Here is a 25,984-nt window from a genome sequence, read left to right as displayed (position 1 = left end):
GATAAGCTTGTATCGAGTAATACAAGATGAATAAGTCGCTATACGCTGATTTTACTCGTCTATTCCTAGCGTCGATCGCCCGAGAGTCATGTTCTATGCCGGCATCGAAGTCTCCGCGAAACAGATGGTGACGCATGCTCCCTTTCCGAGCGCCAGAGACGAGCAAAGCTCTTATTTAAACACAAATTACGAACAACGAATAAAATTAAATATTTTACAACGAACAGGTACGCCTTCGATGGCTCAGTTTACGCGGCAGAGGAAACGAGAGTCTTTGGAAGAAATGTCTGAGAACAATGGTGTACATATGGAATATTTAGAAGAACATTACGCAAGTATGTATCGCACAGACTGGATTCGGTGCATTAATTGTCAAATATAACCAATTGAAGTTTGAATGGCGTCACCAAGCTCAACAAAGCTCTTAATAGCCACGCGACAAAGGACTTTCCAATTCCTGTTTGCGCGGAGGATTCGATCGTTTCGATTCGTTCCGTGATTTTGGAACGCCTTGTATCGTTCGTGGTGTGCCGGGTCCCTTAAGGAAATTATCGCGAAAAACAAGAGTCCATGAAAATTGCGGGTATCCGCGTAACTGTGCCCGCGGAGACTCGTACGCGTGTAATCCGTGTCTACGTACTCCCGCGTTTTACTCTCCATCTCGATTGGCCCACTTGTTAAACAGGACAAAACTGGAAGAGCAAGGCTGGTCCTGTGCGGCTCGTTGCGGCGCGAGGAAGGAGGCGAGGCCGATCCGCTCGACTTTTTGCCATCGCCGGGAATCCGAGAAGAGGATCGCAGACGTGGAAGGAGGCAGGAAGCGACGGGACGGAAGAGGAAACCCACGTTAAAATCGTGAGCTGTTCGTTATCGCTGCCAACGGCCACGAATGCCGCGACCCACTCTTGGTTTCTGATGGCAAACAAACTGGAAATAATCTTCCGTACCGGTAAACTCTCTTCTTCTCTCAGTTTCTCGATCCCGTTCCGTTCTACGATCGATGGGACAACTGGGAACAAAAGCCACGGACTGCCGCGACCAGCGTTTCTCAAACTGAGCTCCAAAAACCCCCGAGGGTTGGCTACTCAACCATAGCTGGGCAGATTGTATTTTAATATTACTATTTGTAAACATAAAGATGCTTCCAGAATTATTGATGCGAATTCTAAACAGGTTTCAAGCTTGATGTAATCGATAAGTATCGACGCGACAGTCCCGTGTCTCGATAAGTCTGCAACCGTAATCGTTTTACTCGACCGATCGACACGATCGATTCGTGACATCAAGGTATCGATAGTATCTAAACATGTCTCGGTCCCATTCCTAGATTCTGGTGTATTTTCGTTCCATTTCGAGTTAAGATTATAATTAATAAACGAACAGTCCCTTCTTTTGTCGTCGATGGAATTTAGGACACTTTTTGTCGACGGTTGTTTTGATAAAAAACGATTTTACGCGAAGCCACGGCCGGGGTTATTTTTACGATCTCGTTCGAGAAATGGCCGCATACCAGAATCGCGCTCTAGCCGTCCACGGGTTTTTCGTCCGTGAACCCAACTGGGTCACATTTCCTTCGTCGGGCTAGGGCAGTAGACGACGGACCTTTACCTAGTTACACTTTCGAGAATTGGGATGCCGTGTGGCTCCGGCTTCGTAAGCCAGTTGCCCAAACTTCTCCCTCCGTGGTGATACTATATACCCAAATCCGGAACCTCGTTTTGGTGTACGAGGGGGGATCCCCCCCACGTTCCACGGAATGTCCTCATTTTTTTGGGGCCTCGGGGTCTTGGGGACCGCGTGACTTCCTCAACGTAATAACCGGGAGCCGTGATGTAGCCCCCACGTGAGCTCGAAATCCGTCTCTTCGAATTCCGTGTACGTGTTCTGGCACAACTGTTTTTTTTTTTTTTCTTATATCGCTTCGCGCCGACGCGTTAACCCTGAACTACCATTTACTGGCCTGAGAAAAGTTTGTTACACAAGCGTCGGTGTTCGAAACGCGGGGTCAAAGGTCGCGTGCAATTAGAGCTTAAGTAAACTGTAATGTCGCAATTGGATGATGTCTCGTAGAGTTGGACAAGTTTTATTCGTATCGTCAACAATAAAAAGAAAGTAAAATCGTTGATTCATTACTGTAATGAAAATAAAATATTAGTTATTGCACATTTCCCTAATGGTGGTCACCGCTGGAAGTCAGCCATCTTTTTCGGCGCGCCGCAAATGAATTCTGGCCCGGCTGATGAGCGATCAGGGTAGATCTCGCCGTGATAAACAATTACGAAACGAATTGTTAAAAAAGGAAGCAATACGCCTCGCGCATATTTATGTAACGACCTCACAGGCGCAGTGGCCACGAGCGTGTAACGGCAACGCGAGTAAGTTTCCTCGTAAGTTCGTGTAACATCCGTGTCCGTGGCTGTGTGCACGCGCCACCCAGAGTACCATCTACCTGTTCCTTTATGCCGGCACACCTGTACAACGTCACGTACGTCAACTACGTGTGTGCGTCACACTTAACGCCTGTCTCTAGCCGACGACGAACCGTGGTGGGATCCCCCGTAGCTCGCGCGCATACGCCAAGAGGTTTCACTCGGCGGTTATCCCCGGCTTCCACGGTGCGCGCGGATACCTATTTACGTACGCGCGCGCACCCCGGAGAGCGCATGCGTGCGCTCGGGCGCTTAATCGGAGAACGGCGCGGAGAGTCCTTGGCAAGGCCGATCGAGACATCATCCGGCCACCTTTTTCCAATTAGCAGACTTCTGGTAATCGGCTACAGACTTCCTACGAACCGGCATACGCGCTCCATAGTATCCCCACAGACAAGCTACACGAATAGACCTTACATCCAATGCATTTTTTATGGGGCTCTAGAGCCCCCATTATCATTTTCGTGTCACTCGCAACATTACCAACAGGTTACAGAAATTAACACCAGAGGAAGTGAGACGAAAAATAGAAATACGAATTTTTTTTCTCGAAACTGCGTAGGATTTCGGGGGTATGTCTATTCACCTAAAATTATTATAATTGACCCCTGCAACCGAAAATAATTTTTTTAGAACGATTTGAAATTTTTTAATTTTGTCGAAAAATGTCACACCTTCTCGAATTTTTTTCTAGAAAGTGAGTAGTATTTCGGGGGTATGTCTATTCACCAAAAATGCTTGTAACCGACCCCTGCAACTGAAAATAATTTTTTCAGACCGTTATGAAATTTTTTTTTTGCCAAAAAATTTATTCGACGCTCTATGGAAATGTTGTTTAATACTGTTTTGTAGGTATCCATCGAATTCTTGTGTTTAATAATTCAATTTTCCTCGTAGACGGTGATCCGTGAATACGAGGTTACGCAATTTTCCCTGACCTTGCAAACCGATTATCGTAACGAGCAATAAAGTTTTCCGAGGGGTCTGGGAGTCGATGGATGCGCGGGGTTCCGATTTGCGAAATTTATGGCATCGGGCCACGGGGTTCCAGCTCGTAGCAGGCACTCGTCGGAATTGAATTGGCTAAGTGCACAGCTTCCTGGGTGTTGTAAAACGCAATGAAAGGATGCTCGGTGGCCACATCTAGGCCCACAGACCGTTTTCGGTCGATTTACTACGGTGAAGTTTTACAACAGAACCGCGCCATTTGCGGCTCTCGCGAGATATTGGCTCTCCCGATTTTGTGTACTTTCGAGCCTACGGTCGTTGGACGTACTCCATTTTGGAACACGTTCACATTCATTTTTATAAAATACCCCCTTTTAAGAAGGTCTCAGAATACACAGAATACTCCTAACTGTTGACATCTGTGAAAACATGGATAATTTTGGTACTGCTTACGTACACATTCACTAATAAGTATACATATCCTTATCAACCTACAGTAACTTTTTAATTTATACGTGCGTTAAACCAACAGGGCAGCGATGTTTCTACGATATTTTATGATATTCGCTGAAAGTATGGCGTTATCCCCTGGTCAAGGTCTCGGGATTCGTATTGTCAGGTGGAAGCGCAGAGTCACAATGGTAAAATGAAATGGAGTTTAGTGGCCACATCGGGGGCCGCAAGACCGTTCTTCGTCGCCAGACCACCGTAAATTTTCACCTGTTCCCGCGGATGGAACATCGGTGTTCCTGAAACCTGAAATGCTCCTGTCGTCCCGGACACGAAGCATTTTCAGAATTTAGGCGTCATCGAGACCTGTCGAATTATTTACGGCCTTCTGTTCAAAGTAAACGAAGCGGCAGCTTCCTACCTGAACCAAACCGACCTCCGAACAGACCTAGGTGGTCTATTTTATTTACGTGATATGGTTTCGTAAGCACAGCCAGCATGAGCGATCAATATTCATGGGAACTCAGTTCAGTTCAGTTCAGATTACAATTCTCATTGGTTATAAATAACAGACAATGTTACTTCGATCGTTGTTCGAAACTTTGATGCAGTTTAATTGTCACGGAAGTTGACAAGACGTACGTATTATCGGATTAATTGGATTACAAAGGCAGCGAATGCTGAATCACGAGCTCACTCGCTTTCTAGCGTGAACGGTAAAAAAATTATTACAATTTCTAGGTCGGTTTTCACTACATTAAAAGCACGCGTGTTTTTCTTTCACAGGCTTCGAGCGTTATAGAATACAATTATTTAAAACGCGATTCACACCTGAATTTTTTTTCACACGTCTCGTTTTATATATGCGGAACCTACTTTCCTTGGCGTCGTAAATTTTTGATATCTCCTCGCAATGATAGACGGTCCATCGTTTCGCCGACGACTTTCTTCCACACACGAATACCTCGATCGGTCCGTGAAAAGAATGCATCGATTAAAATGACATTCGATGAAAGCATCTGGCTTTGTAAATCGAACGAGACAGGATTTACAAAGTCGACTTTCCTGTCCATTTCCTAGATTTCATAAACGAACCTGAAGTTAATTCAGATATCTAAACGAAAAGAAAGAATTAAAATCACAATGCGATAACATCAAATAATCGTACGAGAATTATGTTTTTGGTTTTCCTTTGTCTCTCGACTCGAAGATCGTTCCAATTTGGTTCCGTTCGGGCTTGCTTTCTAAATCGTTCCAAGCATTTCCGCCTGTGCCCCGGAAAATGCAACCATCTTTTCGGTGCTCGGAAGGGGTCGACCTTTTCGAACCGGGGCGTGACGGATCTCGCGTGGCAAAATATTTTCGGGTCGATAGCCATAGAAACTCCCTCGGTCGGCTCGACCGTAGGAAATCGCGTCTCGCAATATTTAGACTCGTACTACTTGCCGCGGACGGGTGAGCCGCCTCCTCGGAAACGGCCGATTATTCACGGCCATTTTCGTCTTGCGACGTTTCGGGATGGACCCGGAAGACGATTCCTTTCGGGTTCGTTGCACCGACAATAAGGAAGTTTCGGCGCGTTTCGCAGGTAGCTATCTTTTCCCCCCCTTCCTGGCCACGCAGGACACTTCCGGGTGGTCCACTGCCCCCAACCACTCACGTTTCCTACGAATCTTCCAAAACTAGACCAAACCATACCATCATTATTGGTATATATTAATTAGATAGTAAAAACACTAATACCGAATACATTATATAAAAAAAATGTAGAAAGTTCAAGTATATTTATATTTAATATCGTATCTGACACTTGATATTATACATATTTAATATAGGGAACATTTACACATTTTTTCGTCACAAGCTATCTCCGTAGTTTACATATCATATTGCCCTCTGCTTTGTTTGCATTTTACAATTTAAAAATGCAGGAAGATTGTTTTGATGAGTAAACGCTGATTCGTTTGGCCTCACCGAGTTTTACTGTCTCCGCCTTGAGGCGCCTGCGAATTGTCGTTTAATCGCTCCGGCGATTATTCAAGTCGCCTCGATTTGTTTAATTGTTTCCTTATGAGGTCCTTGTTACGTCCCACGAACAATGACACGAGGCTAACTTATCCTTCGTCATTTTTTTCCCATTTTACGTGCGTCGTTCTATGGCTTATTCTTGCGTTACGATCCTCGCTAGAACGTTGGTTTTTCATTGACAATTCGTTCTAAACGTAATTCTCTTCGCTAGGAGTTTAAACACAACGGCCATGGAAACTAGGTTACATAAATACGCCTTATTATTTTACGATGTATTATAAATTCTTAGTTGGGGGCCATCGCCCATCTCATTGATTCCTCGTAACTAGACTGCGGATGTCTATGCATTTATGAGAAATTTTAATTCTCAATAAACTACAGGATGCACTTGTTATGCAAAAATATAAGAAATATTTAAAGTAAGATACGAATTATTATATTTAGGGGTTGAGACAACCCTCTACAAAGCTCCGATTTTATTAGTTGTATTAATAAAAATATGAATTTGCATAAAGATCCGCAGTCTACTCGTAACGAAGTGGTCTATTTTCAGTTAAAAATTTTCATTTGACACTGCATTTATTCTGCTTCCATGGACCATGTATCGCATCATTTTTTATTACGAATCCTCCGAGGTCCACTAACGATATATTTATTACTTACGAAGTAATTATATTTCTGGAATTAAATAGAGAACAAAATTAAGTTTCTCAACGTCCACGGAATTTCTAGTTCTAATGTATAGTTAAACGTTCAACAAGGTGTACGCACTGAGACGAGGCCAGTGCAACTTTTTTTGCGAAACGCTCTGGCTTTTAAGAAAAATTACCTACGTATCTTCAAGGATAAAATTGACGTGAAAGGCTGTGTACCATTGAAGATTGAAACTGTTCAAGATTATATGTAAAACAACGTTTACAAATTGTTTATGTATACACACCGGAGACATTTTGAATATTTTTTAATCACACTAGAATTTAATTTATTTGTTTATTTCGAGCTATCGTGTAATATAATCGATGCAATAAAGACGTCGATAGCCTTGCACGAGGAAGCACTGAATGGTACTTGCCAGGGTGCCATTTTAGCGCGGATGGCCATGGGGAAATACGGGGAATCTCTTTGGAATTTTGTAACACGTGGAAGAACAATATATTAAGGATTTGCTCGGGACGATCCTAAACCCGAGGGGTGTAAATATTTTGAGGAGGTCGTCACGCGTGTCGTGCTTTCGTCGCGTGGCCATTGTACGGTTTTGAAAGATTCGCAATAAATACCGTCAGCGTCTGTGGCACACGTGTTACTTCCTGGGGCACGCTCCCGAGCCCGTGCCCCGAAGGTCCACGTGTCATCAGCTGGCACTTTATACCTAAGCAATGGACAATGGCGCGCGATTCATCTTCCAGCACAGGTAGGTATCGAACAAAATCTTTCTACAGCTTAAAACACGAGGGCTCGATTGTTCCAAGATACCGTAAACAAGCAAGGAAAATATTAAGTGTATTATTAACAAGTAACAACATTTACTATCGAAACTTTTACGGTTGCTTGAATATTTATACAGGGTGTCTCACCCGATTTTGACATCTTGATTTTCTCGCTATTGTTACTCGTAACAAAAAATGTTTCAGCGGAGGCTTGAATGGTATCGAGTGGAGCATATTCTGATGTTATTAGTTTTTTCGTGAGTGAACGCGTAAAGGTCATATAAAGGTCAACTTTGTTTTTTTAAATGGAATGAGGTATTTTTTAATACAGCAATCGATTCAGCTGGACAATCGTTATAAAAAAGTACTAACTATGTAACGTCGAAAAATTAGTAGTTCAGGAGATATTTCAATTTAAATTATTTAAATTCTTAAGGCTACATTTTTTGTCAAAATCGGGTGAGACACCCTGTACAAGTCTTCTAGTTAGGAACATGTAAATAATGGAACATAATGCGTAGCTTTTTATTACGTTTGCTTGGCTTATCAATCGTGCAGAACCAAAGTTGTTGCTCGGTTTATATTTAATATTGATTTAGAATATTATCCTAATATGATCCTACATTTTTGGCCCCCCGATTGTCGTCGAAGAGGTAGGCGTATGCCTCGACTGTACTTAGGGGCGCGAAGGTACCCAAATATTGTGACAGCGCCACCTCGGGGTACCCGGAGCTAGAAAAATTTATGGTGTCCCTTCTGCAACCGGGGTTACGGCCGCCTGAGATCCTTCGAAGGACTAAACGTCACTCGGACCGTTAGGATTTGCAGATTGCAGGCGTTTATTGCTACCAATAAACGCGTCCTTGCGCTGCCGTTTCCCGACTTTTGTGAGGAATCACGAGTGATCCTTACTTATGTTCCCTTTTGACACGATTCTTCTTCTCGATCCTCGAGAAGAACCTTGGAGTCTTCGTTCTTAACTAATCAGAATTACTGACAGACTCGCGACGAGTCTGTGTAGTTACAAATTGCAAAAGTAAATTAGAATCTTTTTAAGCAGCCTAACGAAGACATTGGCGACGGTTTAACGTCTCTGCACGATTCAATTGCAAAATCGTGGGACCCAAAACGGGCGATCTTTCCTCGATCCTCCGACACCGTCGTCGAACCCGACGAAGAGTCTCTCACGGTTCACATACTCTAAAATAAACTTGGAAACAATTAGGTCGATCTGGTTAGCGATCCCTGCGGAGGAGGAACGCGGTCGAGTGGTACCACTAGTCGCAGCAACGAAAGTGTAACCGATTCCGCGCAGAAGTGGGGCCCCCGTTCCATCGAATCGGCGGAAAGAGGGGCCCGACGACGATCGCGCTCGTCGTTACGTTGCGTCAAAGTAAAATGGAAAAAAAAAAAAATATATAGAACCTTCCCCTTACGCCCCGCGGTGGAGGGAGGGGGGTGGGGACGTTGGTATGGAGGGGCAGAGGGATGGGAGGCGCGGAGGGGTTCGACGCCTAATTAATCGAAAGTTATACAACGATTATTATGACGCAAATGGCCGCGATCCGTGGCGAGTGCGACGGTTATGCCGCGGCTCACCCATATCGCAATCACAAAGGGTAATTAAAGTTTTGCTCGGCGGTGCTCGTTGGTATAAATTAGGCATGCCCGGTTCGATGTTCGCGTTTACAATCGAACGGAGTCTCGAGGATCCATGCAACCCTTTGGATGATCCAAACTACCGAAATAACGGTTTCGAACGTGGTTCTACCGCGTAGACAAAAAATCAGAGTCGAGTCAAACTTGGAAAAAATTGCTATGAAACGAACGGAACAGCCGAAAGAGAGTATGAAAGTCCGAGGCATGTGTCGCTGTTGTATTTCTTATAATCCCGTATCTTAGGAAAGAGTTGCGCCGTCGCACATCGGAGGACAATCGTGCCAATGGGTATTCCGGATCCTCGGTTTCGGTTGTAACTCCGCGGCCAGGGGGGGCAGAAAAAAAATCTGACCTAGGTTTCTTTCGTCACCTGGGATTCTTTCGTCAAGGACCGTGTCGATAGGTCGATTTACTGTATTTTGCAAACTAGCGGTAACCTGCGTTTTTTTTTTTTTCTTTTTTCGTTCCCAAAATCCCCGAAAGTCCCGTTTTTCATCTCCTCGGAACGGACGCGACTTGTCACGGATTGTAGGGTAACTGTAAAAGGATTTCCCCGTTCGAAGGGTTGCTGACAATTTTTTTTCTTTCTCTTTTTGTCGACGTTAACCAGAACTCGGGTACCTGAACGTGGATTTTATTGCTTTCAGGAACAAACTTTGCCACGGCAACGTGAAATATACCGCGCGGAAAACTGTTTCTGCGCAGAAGTTACGAGCAATTTATTGTTATTAAGCATTGCTGCTTACCATTTATTTATAACGTTGCGTTCCTGCAACGATTCCAAATTAGAGTCCAAGATAATTAATAAAGTGGTCTGAATTCTACTGATATTAATGGATTAACTCGTCGAGTACCAAATTATGTGTTTCAAAATTGTTCCACTACGAAAGAATATTTTTTTTTTTTCCCATTGGAAATAACAGAACCGAAGCTTCGAAAATGATAATAACAGAATTTCTATTTAAAAATTTTAATTAAATTTCTCGTGAGTCGTCGATTTCTCATCCAGCATCTCGTTTCATCGTGTGGGATAGCGTTATTAATTTAATATGTTACACTGGATAGATATAATATGGTAGCGTGCGATATTAATGTTTTCTTCGTTTATTAATACATCGCATTATTAATCGAATACGGCGTATCTTGCCAACCGATGCGAGCGTGCAGAAACGCTTCGAACGATCGCAAGAAATGGCCATGACGAGGTATGCGCTGAAAGCGTACGAGCATCCCTTTATTTCTGTTCCTTCGACTTCTGCCATGATCCATCGCATTCGATCTATCGCAGGGTTTTTTTTTTTATAAAATTCCATACGAAGCTTGTGGTTTAACGAGAAAGCAAAAACAATTCTTTCGAAGTATGTTTCAACGAATGTTATACAAAAAAGAATTTTCAAGAAAATTGCACAAGGTAGTCGAGCCAGCGATCACGTAACACGAACGGTTTCGTGATAAACTTGACAGAAGACGGTGCCTATTACCCATCCATTCAGTAAACGGAGAAAGTAATAACAGGAGTCATAGAAAAATATCCGACTGGAGCTCACCGAACCGATGTCACCGGGCGAACTCGCGGTTTCTCGAAAATTCGTGCAACGATTTCCACTCTCTTCTCGCTTGCACTCTGCGTACGCGAAAACAAGCGATCGAATCACCACCTCGAACAAAAATTCACGCGCGTACGCGACTATGTTCCATTTGCAACTACCTGAGGGGAAGTTTGGAACCAATGTGTCGACGATCGATCACGGGTACTTATTGCGAAAAGACTAGGTTCGTATCTGGTTTGACTCGCTCTCCTAGTTTTAATTTCCCCCTCCTTACTTACTGGGTAGGGTTGGCTGTATTATTTACACTTGGGGGGAGTATGGGAGCCTGGGAGGCTGTAAAATACGATAACATTGCGCGGCATGAAGAAATTATGATATATTGAAATAAATATAATGTTTTTCGGGGTTGTCTGATGTTTATTAGAATAATTGCCAAAAAATGATCGAAAGCAGTCTAGAAATACAAATTTTATAGTAGAATGCTTAACCCTTTGCACTCCTATGTCGACTGTGACTCGACAACAGTTTTTATCTCAGGAGCTCCTTTGTCAAATTGTCCTTTGTTAATTGAATTTGCTTGCTCCTCTATTTCTTTCAATTGTCCTATTTTTTACTTGACGTAAATTTCAAATAAAACACTTAAATGCGTTGGAAGCTACTAGCAACAAAATTGAAATATAATTTGGAGTGCAAAGGGTTAATAATAAAAACATGAATAGGTTTTTGAAAGGATTTTGAAATGCGTTTTTCTGTAACAAAAGCGTTTAAAATTGTTCAATATTCCTTTCTTTCTGATGGGTTGGAAGGTGAAACAGAAAGTGGGTGGAAGTTCAGCCTGATGCTTATTCGAGAAAATATTGAGACTGAAGGGAATTGGTGCCTTTGAAAAGAAATTGTTCCAAGTGGACGAATGCAAGGAAGGGTAATGTACGCGTGCATGCACGGTTTTACGCGTTTCCCTGCCCATTCGCTGGCAAGGTGGCGGCGTGTAGGTGTTCGTCGATGTGCCTGGTGAAGGTAAAAATTGCGAAATTCACGCCTATGCCAATTAAACTCAAAACTCGGACAGAGACGCGTGCCGGAGTAAGCACGAAATTCCTAGTTGGCCAATTCGCGCGATGACCGAGCGAAATCCCCTCCCCACCCTCGTTATTATCCCCGTGCGTTGTTAAATTTACATCGGGCACCGCTCTTATCGATCATTCCCGTTCGCTTATGGCAAAATCCAACGCGCGGTTGAGCAAATTTCATACATTAATAATTCAGAATTTTTCATTCCTTTTTCTCTTTCCTTGGGAATTAATGACGCATCAACAGCAGTCATTGCAATTATATACACGAAGCGTAATCGACAAGTTTGGAATAAAGATCCCTGTTGGACCGTGGTGTCGTTACGGCCACGAAATTTCCGTCGAAAGCATCGATTCGCTCGAATTGTCCCGTCTCACGGTGCACACTCGATATTCAATTATCACGCTTGCGCGATTTGTCGCGCTTTTAATAACGTAGCTGACTAATTTGGTCTCGCGGTGATTTTCTGGAATGCGACGCTGTAACGTTGCTCGGTCACAGACAATCTCGTAAAATCGATGTATGACAGATCGAAGCCCGAAGAAAATGGAGCACGTTCGTTTTACGAATAAAAGCGGATGGGCGAGTGACTCTTTCTTACGCGTTAGTGGAAACGTTAATTTTAATTCGTTCCGATGCATAAATGCTGGCGGATTTTCAGCGCGAGACGTGGAAATGAAAATGTAACGTCGCGCGTAAGCAAATTGTTCCTAAACATAGTTATCGTTCCGCGGCGTGTTCCCGTCAGTGGTAGGGAAAAGATTTTCCGGCGTCCTGTCGGCGTTAGGACGGGCGAGCCGCGGCGGAGGGACCCGGTGGATGGTGATTTAACATCGGTGGTGGAGGATGCACGAAACGGCAAAGGTGGTGGAAGACGAGCAAGCCAAGAGGAGGAGTACAAAACGGGGGAAGGAGGTTGAGGTTTCGGGGTGGGGGGTCCACTGGTTCCCCCCCAGCCCAATACGCAAGGAGGCTTCACGAAGTAGGGGCCCCTGTCGGTCGGTACCGCGTAAGGCCCCTCGCAGTAAGGGCCCACAGGCCATCCAGTTCGTTTCTTCCTCGCCTACTTTTAGGAATTAGTCGCATCTCGTCCGGCGCCAGGCGAGTGAGGCCTCTCTCCTGCTCGTGCCAGATCGACAGGGCCTCCCTCCTCTCTCTTTCTCTCTTTCTCTGTCGACCTGTCGCTCTCTTACTCTCTATCGGCACGGTCTCTCGGCGTTATCGACCACGAGCAACGTCGGGATCGATCAAAAAGTCACGGGACAGGAGGACGGGAGAGTGTTACGGTGTCGAGCGTACCGCCGGGGCCATCGATGTTCCCGTTCATGAATTACGCGCGACAGTGACCGTATTCGAAGTTCGGGCTGCGGTGCGAGGTGGAAAACGTCACCGAGGAACACAGTGATCGCGTCGAAGGACTCTGGGTAGAACCGTTCGACCGGGCCGTGCACGGTGAAAAGATAAGACGGGCACGTGGCCAAGGGGGACCCCCGTGGACAGCGACAACGAGGGTAGAAACTGGAAGAGGAGGCGGCCGATGAGGAACGCGGGGAAGCTGATGTGCTATCGACAGTGTCCGGGGAGGCAAGGGAGGAGACTCTGGGCAAGGTCAAGGACCCTGTCCCGCGGGAATTCCTCTTCCTGATCTACGTAACGTCGACCGCCGGGTCTACGATCGCTGGAAGAACACTGGCGGATGCTCGTCGCGAACACACGAAAGAGAAGAAAGGGAAGACCGCGGTGAAAGTTTTGTGGTCCTGTCCTAGCTTCCGGTTTTCACGGGTAATTCAGAGGCGGTCGTTAATTGGCCCTGATACGATTCGATCGATTGACTGTACGCGGTGACATCCTGTGCCCTGTACGAAGGAATACGATTAATCGCTGACCTCCTGTTCGGCCCCTTTTGCTCTACGGTGCTGCGCCGCGAGAGGTGACGTCTTCGATAAGTGATCTTGAATTCGTTCGTCGACGGAAGCGGATCCACGGGTGAACAGTGTCTCGTTCTGTGGATAGATTTATAAGAGGAGGTCCCCGAGTACATCAACAATTCCACTCTGGATACCACGCTGCTCATATGTAAGTTAACGATCCCGACACGTTTTACGCCTTTCCTTTTACCTTTCCCGGTACGAGTCGTTTTTCCGACGTTTCTTTGTTCTACTTTTGCAACGCGAACGCGGTTACGTAAAACGGTTTTTACGAAAAATAACTTTTTATTTTCGTTCCCGATCGTGAACGGAGTCGACGTTTCGCGTCCCCGATCGCGGATCGTCGCGAACATTGTACTAGGTCTCGATTATATAATTGCTCCCGCAGAAACAAATTCGCGGAGCACCGTGTCCCGTACAATATGGCGGTTCGATTGATATTTTCGCGAGGCCAGTCTCGAACCGCGCCGCCGAGGACCGATTCGCGAACGTTTTGCAAACCGTGGTTGCATTTTTATGAATCGATTCCCGCTCAGAATTTCTTGTACCACATACGTCACTCGAGTTACCACGCTTTCTAACGATAGAACCCGTGTCTCGTATTCACGATCGATGTTGCGAATTCCGGCCGACTTTTTTTTTCTTTTTCATTTTTGCCCGGCGAACTCTCGACGAAATTGAACCGACCGCGTGATCGTCGCCACGAGAAATCATAATCGTCGCGGCATGGGCCCGTCCTTGGCCTTTCGTAACGCCCGCGGACGATATCGTGAGGGAAGGTCAGGTCTACTTGTTTGAACGGTCTGGAATTTTTTCCGGAACCAGAAGGAAATTCTTTAGAGAGCGCTGCTACCGCCGCGACCCAGTAAGAAGTCGAAGACACTAGAAATTGAGAAATCGCGGCGCCGCGACGCGAACGTTCCACCGATCGATCTTCGTTCGATGATAACCCTTTTGGAACCGCCAACAGGACCAATCCCATCGTTTCTTTTCTTTCTCGCGTACAATACGTAAACCGTGGAATCACCTTTCCCGAATATATTTTACATCGTTTCTATTTCATCGAGGCTCTAATTATCTATTCAAACGCGTGTATGAAATTGTGCTACGATCTTTTCCAACACGCTTCATATCATATATTTTATTTATATCAATTTTTTTATGTAGATCATACATTTGTTTTACGAGTCTACTACTTCGCGACGTATAACATGTATATGTATATATATTCCTGCACATGTATATATGCATGCATAATTATAAAGCTATGCAATTACCTTTTCCAATACGTCTTATGCTGTACAGCTTTTCTAGTAGTCCGTTGTTCTTTTGTGTATATCTTCGAGCATGTATATCGTTTCCCACTGTATTTCACACTGGAGATCTATTTTAAGAGCCCATATAATTTGGTGACGTATATATTCAAACATGTACATATGTATAGATATGCAACTATGCAATGATTTCTTTTTTAATATATATATTACATTGCACATTTTCTTTACGAGTGCATAAATTCGTGATGTATAATATATGTTGTAGCACGTGTATTAAGTATAGATATACGTAGGTATAAAACTGTGCCATGGTCTTTGACAATACAATTGCAGTAACTGCATAAAATTTGCAATCTGGAAATTTCGTGAAATAATTTTTATTGCAAAGGATTAGATTCCCGTCTGTCATTTGCTTAGGAATCTAATTGTACATAATGGACAAAGTATGTTATAAAACGTGTAAATTAAATTCGTTTGCGTTAATAACAAATGAACCTTGAGAAGTACGATCATTATTAGAAAAGTCTACGTTGAAAATTGCTCGTAATTAAACAAATTCCTCCAAGTAATTTCTCGTTCAAATAGATGAATGAAAATTGACGGGCGTTAGAGGTTCAACGACTGTTGGACGATCGAATAATTGTAAATATCGTGATCCTTCGGCCTCTCGAGGCCGCTCGCAACGTGTCAGTGGGACCTGGCACTAAAACCTAACAGTTAGTAACGGGTACTGGTAACCGTGTCATAAAGGAGGATCCTCCGTGGCACGAAAGCATTTCGGTATTTCGGACCGCGTGCGCGCGCACCATCGTATTAACGACCGAACCGCGAATCCTGTCGTAAAAATCTACTTGTACCGCTCCAGAATGGTCACCGGGTCGACGAAAAAATCGTGTCCCTCGCCCCGAACGCTAAGGTGCTCGCTAAAAAACCGACTTTCTATACCATAGACGGGTAAAAGGCAGAGGAATCTTGGCTCGCGCGACGGGGCTATATATTCGATTAGGAAATCCACGAAGGGTGTCAAATACAGGGAATAATAACGAGCTGGGTACGTTGACTAGGAGGAATTTATTCCAGGCGGTGTCGCAACGCGTGGCTAGACTTCTAGTTTTCAGATAAATCATGCGTCTGTCCCAACGAGGGGGGAGAAAGAGATGTGGACCATCTAGCGAGGAGTAAATTTCATGGATCGTCGAGCATAAATCCGTGAATAAGTCCTGGGTGAAAACGTTCGATCTACCGAACCATATGTTCGTTCTTTTTCGTACAGCCTTGCCCTTGGGCGTCGTACCGATTTTTGCCGGCATTTTTTTTTTAGCAACTCGAGAGGCAGGCGAATCCACGAAAGGCTCGGTAGTTGTTTGACATTTAAAAAGCCTACGAAGAAGACGCAGCGGCTATATGGGAGATGACGGAGTCTGCTCGCGGTGAAATTTCTCCGGAGCGACTTCCTCGGGCATCCGCGAGTGGGGAACCGACGCGTTGGAGGCTGCAGACGCCTCGCAGCCGCGGTTCGTTGCTCCTCTATGACGATCCGCGATTGGCTCCAGTGTCAGTGTCAGATTTCCCATGGTACTCGGCTCGTGGACGAATCTCCTCCGGTGGATCGAACCATCGCGATCGACGGTTGGTTAATTTCCCTAGGAATCGTTCGCAATTACGTTCGCGTGATCGTGATCGTGCTCTTTTGAGCGGAAACCGCTACCGGAAGCAGCTTCTTCTGCGCTCTGGCCGATCCTTTTCGAGAAATCGACGATTTCTTGGAACGATAACGTTCGCGATACTCTCCAGGTGTAATTGTTTGGCCAAGACGGTAGCGCCTTTGACTGCAGGGTGCCATCGATTTAGGTTTCGGGCTGAAAGGATCGCTGTCGGGTGCTAGATCTTTAAGGACTCGGGTGTCCCGTGGCAAACGAGACTTTGCGAATAGAAAGCAGTACCCTCGACCCTGTAGCCAACCGCTATCACGCAGAGAACAACCTATTTAGCGGTTTGTACCCAACGATTGCTCGTCCCCCCTGCCTGAAGTAAAAATTAGAGACCTCGTCGTAGAACGAAACTATCAATTTCAGGGCATAACTGATACCGACTACGAAAGATACAAACTTCGATGTTTGATGCGGTTTAAGGCATCGACAACTCTACCTGGAATTACTCATTTGCCGAATGTCGTTTAACGGTGACCATACGTGTAAAATACGAGTCGCGTAAATGGGTTAACAGACCACCCGAAACCGTCCGAAGTGGATCGCCCCGCGGACTACGGACCCGCGATAAACACGGACCGAAATATTTCTTCTGAATCATCGGGCTCTCTCGATTCCTCGTGTCCGCGAACTCGAAGTCTCGAGACAAGGATGGAGGAGAAGGAACTGCTCGTGACGGTCTCCGTGTTCGCGAAGAACCGGGATACCGGGATTGTTTCGCCCGCGAGAGGAAGAACGAGAGCTGGAGGTGTCCAGGGCGCGAAGAGAAAAGGGGTAAAGAGAGAGAGAGAGGGCGAGGGAGGGGGAATTCCGGAGATGCAGAAAGGGAACGCGGGAGAGACGAGGAAAGAGAGAGGAACGAGAAGCGTGACGGAAGAGTGGCGGAGAGAAGGACGAGAGAATAACAGTGTGGTGGGGGGGGAGGTTCGCGGTGGTACCGCGGCGGCTGGAGAGTAGGTCAGTGTACCACATTAACCGGTATTCCAGTCAGAGCGGGCGGGAGGGAGGGCGGGAGGGAGAGGGCGGAGAGGGGGGGCTTCCGACTCGTCAGTTCCGCAAGCGCCTATAGATACGCCGTGCTCTCCGTCCACGGTCGCGTCGGTGCTCGCCTCGCTTCTGATCGACGAACATAACTGCTTTGTTCGGCTGCATGTTCGAATACCGGTACTTCACCGGACTCGTTTAACCGCGGGCTCGCGTCCCCAGACCTTCCCATGGCGGTCCATGGGGGACTTCGACGCTGGAACCGCGGTGTGGGCGTTCGAATTCAAAGATGGCGATTTTTTAAAACAATTGTTAGCATTACGAATTAGAGAAAACTAGGCTGTATGAGATGGTGATCGAAACTATATCGTATTATAGCTGTCCATGGAGACTTCGATGCTGACGTGTGGGCGTTTTATTTTATTTTTGTCCATATAAACCAGCGTTACGAATTAGAGAAAATGAATTGGTTTTTGCACTTTGTACGAAATGATCATCCTTATGGTGGTCCGTGGAGACTTCAACGTAGGTCGTGTAGGTGCAAAAACATAGGAATGGGGAACTTCTCTTTTTCTTCTTGTAAGTTTGTACTTAGAGAACCTTCTATTTCGCGTGGGTACTCCAAGGTAGATATAGAATATTCCCTTCTTCTTTTTTTAAATTGTAACCAAGTAAAATATGCTTGAAGTTAAGTTATGAGGAACCTATGATAATGAAGAACCTGGTTGGCTCTCATTCCCATGAAATTACAACGTCCTCATTTAGTTACGCGTACGTTTCGACTGCAAAGCCCTCATCAACTCGGAATGGATGATATATCATTCTGTAAAAGCGTGTGTACGAGTACGAGATCCAAATACTTTTTCTATGGGAATGATAATTGTCCAAATACACCTAAACAAGATATGATCGAAATATTTGAAATATTGTACATGCATAAAGTGATGCAAATGGAAGAATTAAGCAACAAACTCTTATAATCAAACCTAAATTATGTATTAAATATTAAAATAATCAGTAGTAGCCATTTATTTGATGGCACTGAATATAAAAATAACAAATGTCACACTTAGTCCTGTAAAATATAATTGAAACTGTCAGCTACAATAGTGTTTGTTACAAAAAAAAATAAGTATTCAGAAAATAACATCTGACAGTGACGTTTGACGAGGAGTAAACGATTTACGAAAGTTTCGTTTAGAGTAAGATTTGCAGACATATTTGTTCCGCGTTCTCGACGAGGTCGAATGTCCTCCGCGGTGGCCTTGATTTTGAGAGAATTTCATAGTTGGTCGTGTTTTCTCGGTGTTCGCAGACTTCTAGTCTGCAAGCTACCTCCTCCAGGTCGCCCTCGTCTTCTTTAACCTTTACCTTAACGATTGGCGCACTTTCTCCGTTGGCGGTGCGGTGCCAGGTTCCCTCGCGTACGTCCGTGCCCGCCTATGAGCTACGACGCATTTTGATGGCGACATTGAGGCAAATACCGGAGCAGGCCGAGGGGACGAATTTCTCCGGGAGTGGATCTCGCGCGCTGATAATTTCTACTCGATCGGGCGAGTCCTGTTTCAGACCTCTCGAAGACGATCGTTCCGCCATAAATGGTGCTCTGTCTTTTATTTATTTAACTCTTAAATACCCATCGTTTCATCATTCGGTCAGATACAAAGGATAACACGTATAATTTTATATAAAAATCTCCGATAAGTGTATACGTTTCCTGGATCGATTTTAACGAAATATCTCGTAACAGATTCGTATCAGTGGTTCCCGTATAATCGGAGAATCGTTTCACTGATGTAGCAGAATTCCATTTAACGGAATATTAATGACTCGTTACGCGTAGCCATGACTCAAACACGATGCATTTACGCGGGGAATGCGAAGCGCTCGGAACGATACCGCTTGCGCGGTCGTTCGAGTCTCCGATTTCCATACGCGCGTAACGAGGTTCCCGCCCTTTTAGACGACCCGGACAGCTCCGTGGATCGATTCCAAGCATCCCCGATCGATCGTCGATATTTTGTTTACTCGCTCGTTACTCCGATACGTCTCCGGAGCCCACATAACGACGTTAATCGCTCGACGAGTACTAATGAACGCTAAATATAACCGCGCTCGAATATACCGCTATAATAGATAAAAGATAGTACCCACATTTCAGGCGTTCGCCTTTAAAGCGTATTAATGCGAAAGTCGACAACGAGACTGATCGTCGCGTATAGCTGTTGCTGTCCTGCATTCCACGCCATTGGAATCTCAGTGGTCGACCTAAACCGACTTCCGCTGTCAAGAAAGCAGTTTCTCGATCGCGTTCCCCTGGGAAATTCTCCAAACTTTGCCATTCGTATCGAGACTCAAGATGCAACGTCTCTTCTACGAATCTAGAGAGGTTCGCAAGAGCGTGATAGAATTTGTTTAAAAATAATAAATGGAATGGTAGAGCGAAAAGGCGGTTTGGTGGTGGATTACCATAACATTTCGCGCGATCTTGAAAAGCGAAAGAACGAGGTCGAGCTCGTAAATTGGTCGAACGGTAGGCGCGAAGAATTCGTCATACGGTTTGGACGCGGAAGCGTGTAAGTGAATTTCACGTTTACCCGTATATCTGGTTTTACGCGAGACGCCCGGAGACGATCGTCCCCGTCCGGCGTCCACGCGGTACAGCCGGAGAGACGACGCCGCGACTCGTTTCTCGTATGTGGGTCAACCGCGGGGAACCGCGTTTCGCACGCGCCATTTTTCGCAACGAAAAGGAAAGCCATGGCTCACGCGCCTAGCAAAATCCGACTTGTTTTGCGTAGGCCTCCTCGCCGTCGAGCGCAACGCGTAACGGTGCTTCGACCTACTTCCGTTCCCCACTATACGCGCGCTCGGATATAGTTTAACCGCGTATAGTGGCACGAACAAGTGTCCATCCACGACAGTTCCTCTCGTTGGGGCCTCGTGAAACTCGAATTAGGAACGTGGATCTATTCCTACCAATCCTCTCGCAATCAACTCATCTTTATATCGTTAAATCATTAAAAGAAATTGTAAATTGTGCTTCGATGCATTACTTTGAAAAACAATTAGTCTTCGAAGAGTTCCAGAGTCGCGAGAATTTCGCAGGCATTTCTCCAGTTCCTGGTCGAAACAGGAAATTTATCAACGAACAAGAGAATCGTTCTAACGCTCGTGTATCGGCAGAGGGCAGAAGTGGGTCAGCGCGGAAACCACGGCTCGCACGCGCCATTTTTCACAACGAAAAGGAAAGCCATGTGGGCAAAATCTAGCCGATTTGCGTAGGCTTCGACCGTGCAGCGGGCTGTAACGGTGCTTCGGCCTACTTCAGCCCCCCACTATACGCGAGCGCGGTATAGTTTCGGGCGTATAGTCACGGGCGCAAGTGCACGCGGACCAACGATGCAGGTCTTCCTTGCACGCGTGCATGGGCCATTTCGTTTCGGATCTTTTTCTTTTTTTTATCGGCCATATCGACGTCGATACGTTGAATTAATTACTCGCTATGCATTAACCCTTCCGGACCTAACTCATATTTATATGTAACGTATCGTATTTAAAAGTCAGTAATTTTGGATCCTACAATGGCAGAATCGAAAACGCTATTTCTATGATCGACTATGTTGTGTGTATGAAATTACGCAATGATCTGATCGAATAGAACTTAAATTTTAGGTTCGAAAGAGGGTATTTCAATGCCCAGTGGTTGAGAAAACCATCATTATAGGTTATCTGATATACATAGATTGTCTACTTCCCAATGAAATTTCAAAAAATTAGACACTCTGTTTGGAGGACAACGATGTAGCATAAATAGTATACATTCATACTTAAAAAAAAGAGAGAAATTACAAGTTACAAATACGAATGTATCATTCAGTTTGAGACCATCAGATGTAATCATTCTAACGAACAAAGTGTATGCTCTTTCTTATGTACAAGTAACATGTATTCAATAAACCGATCGAATATATTTTGAACAACGTGTCAGCGCCTATAATATCTGATCTACACGAAAAATCGAATAAACTTGGTATTCGTCGTGTTTGCAAAAAGAAAAGACAATAAATACGTTGGTAGCGCAGCCGCCGATCGTCCAGGCGGTAATTTAATGGCGGCTCGAAAACCGCTCGCGCGAGATACGTCCGCGATGGTGAGCATGTCGTAAACCTGGATGGCTCCGTGTGCAAATCGATGCGGCCGAATTGGTCGCGTCGCGCGGATACCCGGTGATCCCATTGATAAGTGGCTCACCGAGACATTGTCGTAGGCCCGAAAAAGTGGGACCGTCGGACCCCGTGCTCGCCGCTGGTTGAAACTCGCGGTCCCGTGGCTTCCGCGAGCGAGTCGACGCCGCTGGATAACGGTACCCCGGTGAACACGTCACGGCTCGCCGGGACCCCCTGTCCTCTCCGTCGGGCTCCGCGGTGGGGACCACCAACGCGTCTACCGTCCGTTGGCAATCGACAAGGACGGGCTCTAACCGACGACAAGGACGGACACGGCGCGTTCGAGTGAACACGGCGGGGCGCGAAGAGAGGAGGGCGAAGAGAAGGAACCTCGTGGTGGACAGGCCGGACCATACGTATGCGCCGACCATTTGCATGATTCCCATGATGTGCTCCATGCGGCCACGCGGATGTGTCAATCGGAACAGAGAGAGAGAGAGAGAAAGAAAGAAAGAGAGCAAAGCCACAGAGATGGCGGAGTCTTCTGCTTCGATACGAATAGACGCGTCCTTTTGTCCGATTATCTCGGATAAATCCACCTTTGTAGTTCCTGACGCTCGTTGTTATACTTCCCCGCCGATGGATACCGTACGTTCGGAAGTCGCTTGGCCTAGTTATAAAATAATTACGCAGCGTGGTTCTTTTCTTGTTAGTTAACAAGTATAACAGTTGTTATGATTGACGATAACTCGTACGACTATGCGCGTGCCCGTGGTCGTTCGTTTCGCGCGGAAACTTTCTATCGAGAAAGATGAGCGTGCATTCTTCGGTCTTGTCCGTTCCTGAATGAATGTCTTTCTTTCTTTTTTCTTTTTTTTTCTCTCTTCTTTCGCAAAGACTCGTCGTTTGTTCCTTCTCGCTCGCCGCGGACGGGATAGGATGATGGCTAGGCTATTTGCAACACGAAAATGTATTTTTAAACGCGTCAATTTGGTTGGTCGAGTGTACCCAACCGTGGCTGGCTAGCGTGCCACTAACCTAGTTAGCGGGAGCAAGTCCCTTTCTTCTCGAGAGAAGTGGTATCTGCCTACTTAACTTCATGATACATGCTGATATAGTGTATTTATATGTGTGCGCATTGTACGTGTTCGGTTGCACGCGCGCGCGCACGCACGATGTAGATTAAGGTTAGGTCGATATTAGATTTTAATAACACCATTTTTACCCTCACCCTCCCCCTACCGCGATTCTCGTTTTTTTCGTTCTCTATCCGTGTATCCGCCCTCACACTTGCGCAATAGGGACGTTCGATACAAAAGTACTAGAAATTGCAAGCGTATATGTATTGCTTCCGGGAGAAAGAAGGTAAAGAATATTTGTTCCATAATTTTAACGTAAGGTATATACTTTTATCAGTAATGTTATAAAATTATTTTGAGGAATGTGATAAAGTTATAGATTTTTTGAAAGAAAATGATTGGAACGACATTTGCGATTACTAATTTCCCGCCAAGCAACAATCCAAATTATTATTTCCCAATTACTGTAATACCTTGGAAATTGGCTATCCCCATTACTCCTTCGAACTGGCTTCCTGACTATCCCAGCGACCAAGTATGATCGTGTTTTTAAAACTATCGTGAGTTTTAGAACTATGCATCTCTAGCTTACTCGTAGTATTTCCTCCCTTCAACTTTGGACCAATTTCGGCCAATGTCCAATGTCCAAGGCATTACTGCACGTATCTTATAAAAAAAGGAGACGAGGAACGTTCGATGGAGGAGCGCTGACCAAAGCGTAAATTGTTTCTGTTGCAGGTCCTCGCGGCGCCGTTGGCGGTTGCAGCACCCCCGGCAGTAGAGTGGATCCCTGGTGGAATCCTGGTTCCCTCTTCCCCTCGACCCCTGGGCCCCCAAGGATCGACGAGGGGGCACCGGATAACGGTAGCGGTGGTTTTCAGTTTTGTAGTCCACCGAATCGTAGCTTGAATAGCCCGTCGCAGCCGTCGCATCAGCAACACCACCACACGAATCCACGGCATCAGTCGCACCATCAGCAAAATCAGTCGCACGCGGGCAGATACGTTTGTCCGAACTACGGTATCGGGCCGATCTCGTCCTCTTCGTGCTCGTCGTCGAGCCTCGGTCACGCGGACACGGTAGCGCGAGGCGCTGATGCCGTAGGCTCGCCGACCAGCGCGTACGGCATCGCCTCGTCGTCGCCGGAGCCCTGTTCGCCGAGCAACCTGATACTATCCGCGTTGCTGACGACCACGTCCACCGCGGACGGCAACGGTCAGGGTACGCGAAACGCACCGCCGACGACCAGCCACGGGAACGCGTTAGGGTCGACCACCGCGACCTCCCTGGCACCAGGTCACGCGCGCGGCCTAGGCAGCTGCGCGACGTCGGCTGATTCCTTAAACGGAATCCTATCGTCTCTAAACGTGCGGATCAAGACGGAGGAATACTCGAAAATACGTACGGAGGAACGAAGAGCGACAAACGCTACACTCTCGTCAGCGTCGTCGTCGCTATCTTCGTCCTCGACGTCCGCCTTCAACACGTCGCTGCTGAGCTCGTTGCTCTCCACTTCGCGGATCTCGACGGGTCCCTGCAGGCCCGACAACGACGAGGACCTGCTCGCCCGGTCGTGCATCAAGCTCGAGTACCCGTCGCCGGACGCGCACCAGACGCAGGAACAGGACGAGCAGACCGTGGTGCGCAGCATCAAGGTCGAGTACCCGCTCAGCCAGTCGTCCCAGGACGTGCTGGACGAGGAAGAGGAGCTAGCCGCCACGTCGCCATACGACATAATCGCCGGGACTCCCAGCAGGTGTTTGCAGAAGCAGCCCGGTTGCGGTAAGAGCCAGACGGGCTCGTTGGTGAAGGACGTCGTCGTGCCACCCTGTCAGACCGTCGTGTCGCCGACCTCGGACATCGTGATCGACATGAAGTACGAAAGCCAGTCAGGCCCGCCGACAGCGCCCCCGCATCTGACGTCTTCCGGGGTGGAACCGCCTCATAGCAGCCAAGGGACGGGGATCGTCGTCGGCGGATCGCCGGCCGAGGTGGTCGGCGTGGACAGTTTGCTCCTGTCGCCGTGGGGCGCCACGGGACCCGACTTCCTCGAGCCACCCGACGTCAAGCAAACGGCAGCTGGTCTGCAGGATGCGTGGGACACTCTATTGCTCGGCTCGTCGGTCGGCGTGACGTCCGCCCAGTCGTTGGCGGAGCTGAAGCCTCTGCCACCGTTCACGGGGTACACGGGACACCTGAGCATCAACGGGATACCCGGTCACCATTATCACACGATAGCCTCCTCCGCGCAGAGGCCCTCGCTACCCTCCTCGTCCCCCACCTCCTCCTCGAATCAAGAGTATTACGAGTCGCCGGTGGTGTCCTCGAGCACGCCTTGCCCGCAGGGCAGTCAGAAGCAACAGCAACAGCAGCAGCAGCAACAGCAGCAACACCACCAGCATCAGCAGCAGCAGCAACAACAACAACAGCAGCAACAGCAGCATCATCATCACCAACAGCAGCAGCTGCCGCAGTCGACGCAGCAGGTCGATTACGACATCGAGGACATCGCGGAGATCATCGGCTCGGCGATAGCCGATACCACGGTGCCCGGGGGTGGGAACGGGGCTGGTTCCGAGCACGATCCCGACGCGTCGCGCGATTGGATCGACATCGCCGAGTGGATAGACACCGCGTGCTCGCCGAAGGCGCAGGAGACCACCTCGCCTAGCCCTTACTCCCAGATATACGCGACGGCGACGCCGTCGTCGCAGGCGCAGCAGCACGGCTCGACCTTGCAGAGCTTACTGACGCACGGCTACGCGCCGTTGCTGAACGCCAGGTTGCAGTCGGCCAACGCTGGCTTGCAGAACGCGTCCTGCGGCGAGACACCCTCCTCGACGAGCCCCTATCCGCCCGTCAGCCCGCCCGGCAGAGTCTCCACCTCCTGCAGCCCCGATCACCTGTTGCACTCGTCGTTCGCGGCGCCCTCGCACCCCAGGAAGAGGTCACGACCGACCCCGGGCTCTCAGAATCCCTCGAAGAAGAGCCCGAGCACAGGCGCGACCGCGCTACCCTACGGAACGGAGTCAGGGCTGATAGGAGGCAAAGAGAAACCGGTGCACAGGTGTTCCATCTGCAACAGAGGGTTCCTGAACAAGAGCAACATCAAGGTGCACCTGAGGACCCACACCGGCGAGAAACCGTTCAGGTGCGAGGTGTGCGGCAAAGCGTTCAGACAGAAGGCCCATCTGATCAAGCACCAGCAGATACACAAGAGGATCGGTAGGGATTAGATACGCGGCGGTCCTTCCCTCTGTTCTGGGAGATTGTTTT

General features: G+C 47.1%; 1 protein-coding gene across 1 annotated transcript; it reads left to right on the top strand.

Moving 5' to 3' along the window:
• The first annotated feature begins 88 nt into the window (after positions 1-88).
• On the top strand, positions 89-25,944 carry LOC122400294 (ras-interacting protein RIP3). Its single transcript, XM_043401682.1, has 2 exons — positions 89-335; positions 23,447-25,944. The coding sequence occupies exons 1-2, from the start codon at positions 89-91 to the stop codon at positions 25,942-25,944; spliced, it is 2,745 nt and encodes a 914-aa protein (XP_043257617.1).
• The last annotated feature ends 40 nt before the right edge of the window (positions 25,945-25,984 follow it).

This window comes from Colletes gigas, unplaced genomic scaffold (genome assembly GCF_013123115.1).
Source record: "Colletes gigas isolate AHSC1104 unplaced genomic scaffold, ASM1312311v1 Colletes_gigas_Sc00002, whole genome shotgun sequence".
NCBI classification, from domain to species: domain Eukaryota; kingdom Metazoa; phylum Arthropoda; class Insecta; order Hymenoptera; family Colletidae; genus Colletes; species Colletes gigas.
Note: the sequence above shows the minus strand (reverse complement) of the source record. Positions and strands in the feature narration are given on the sequence as shown.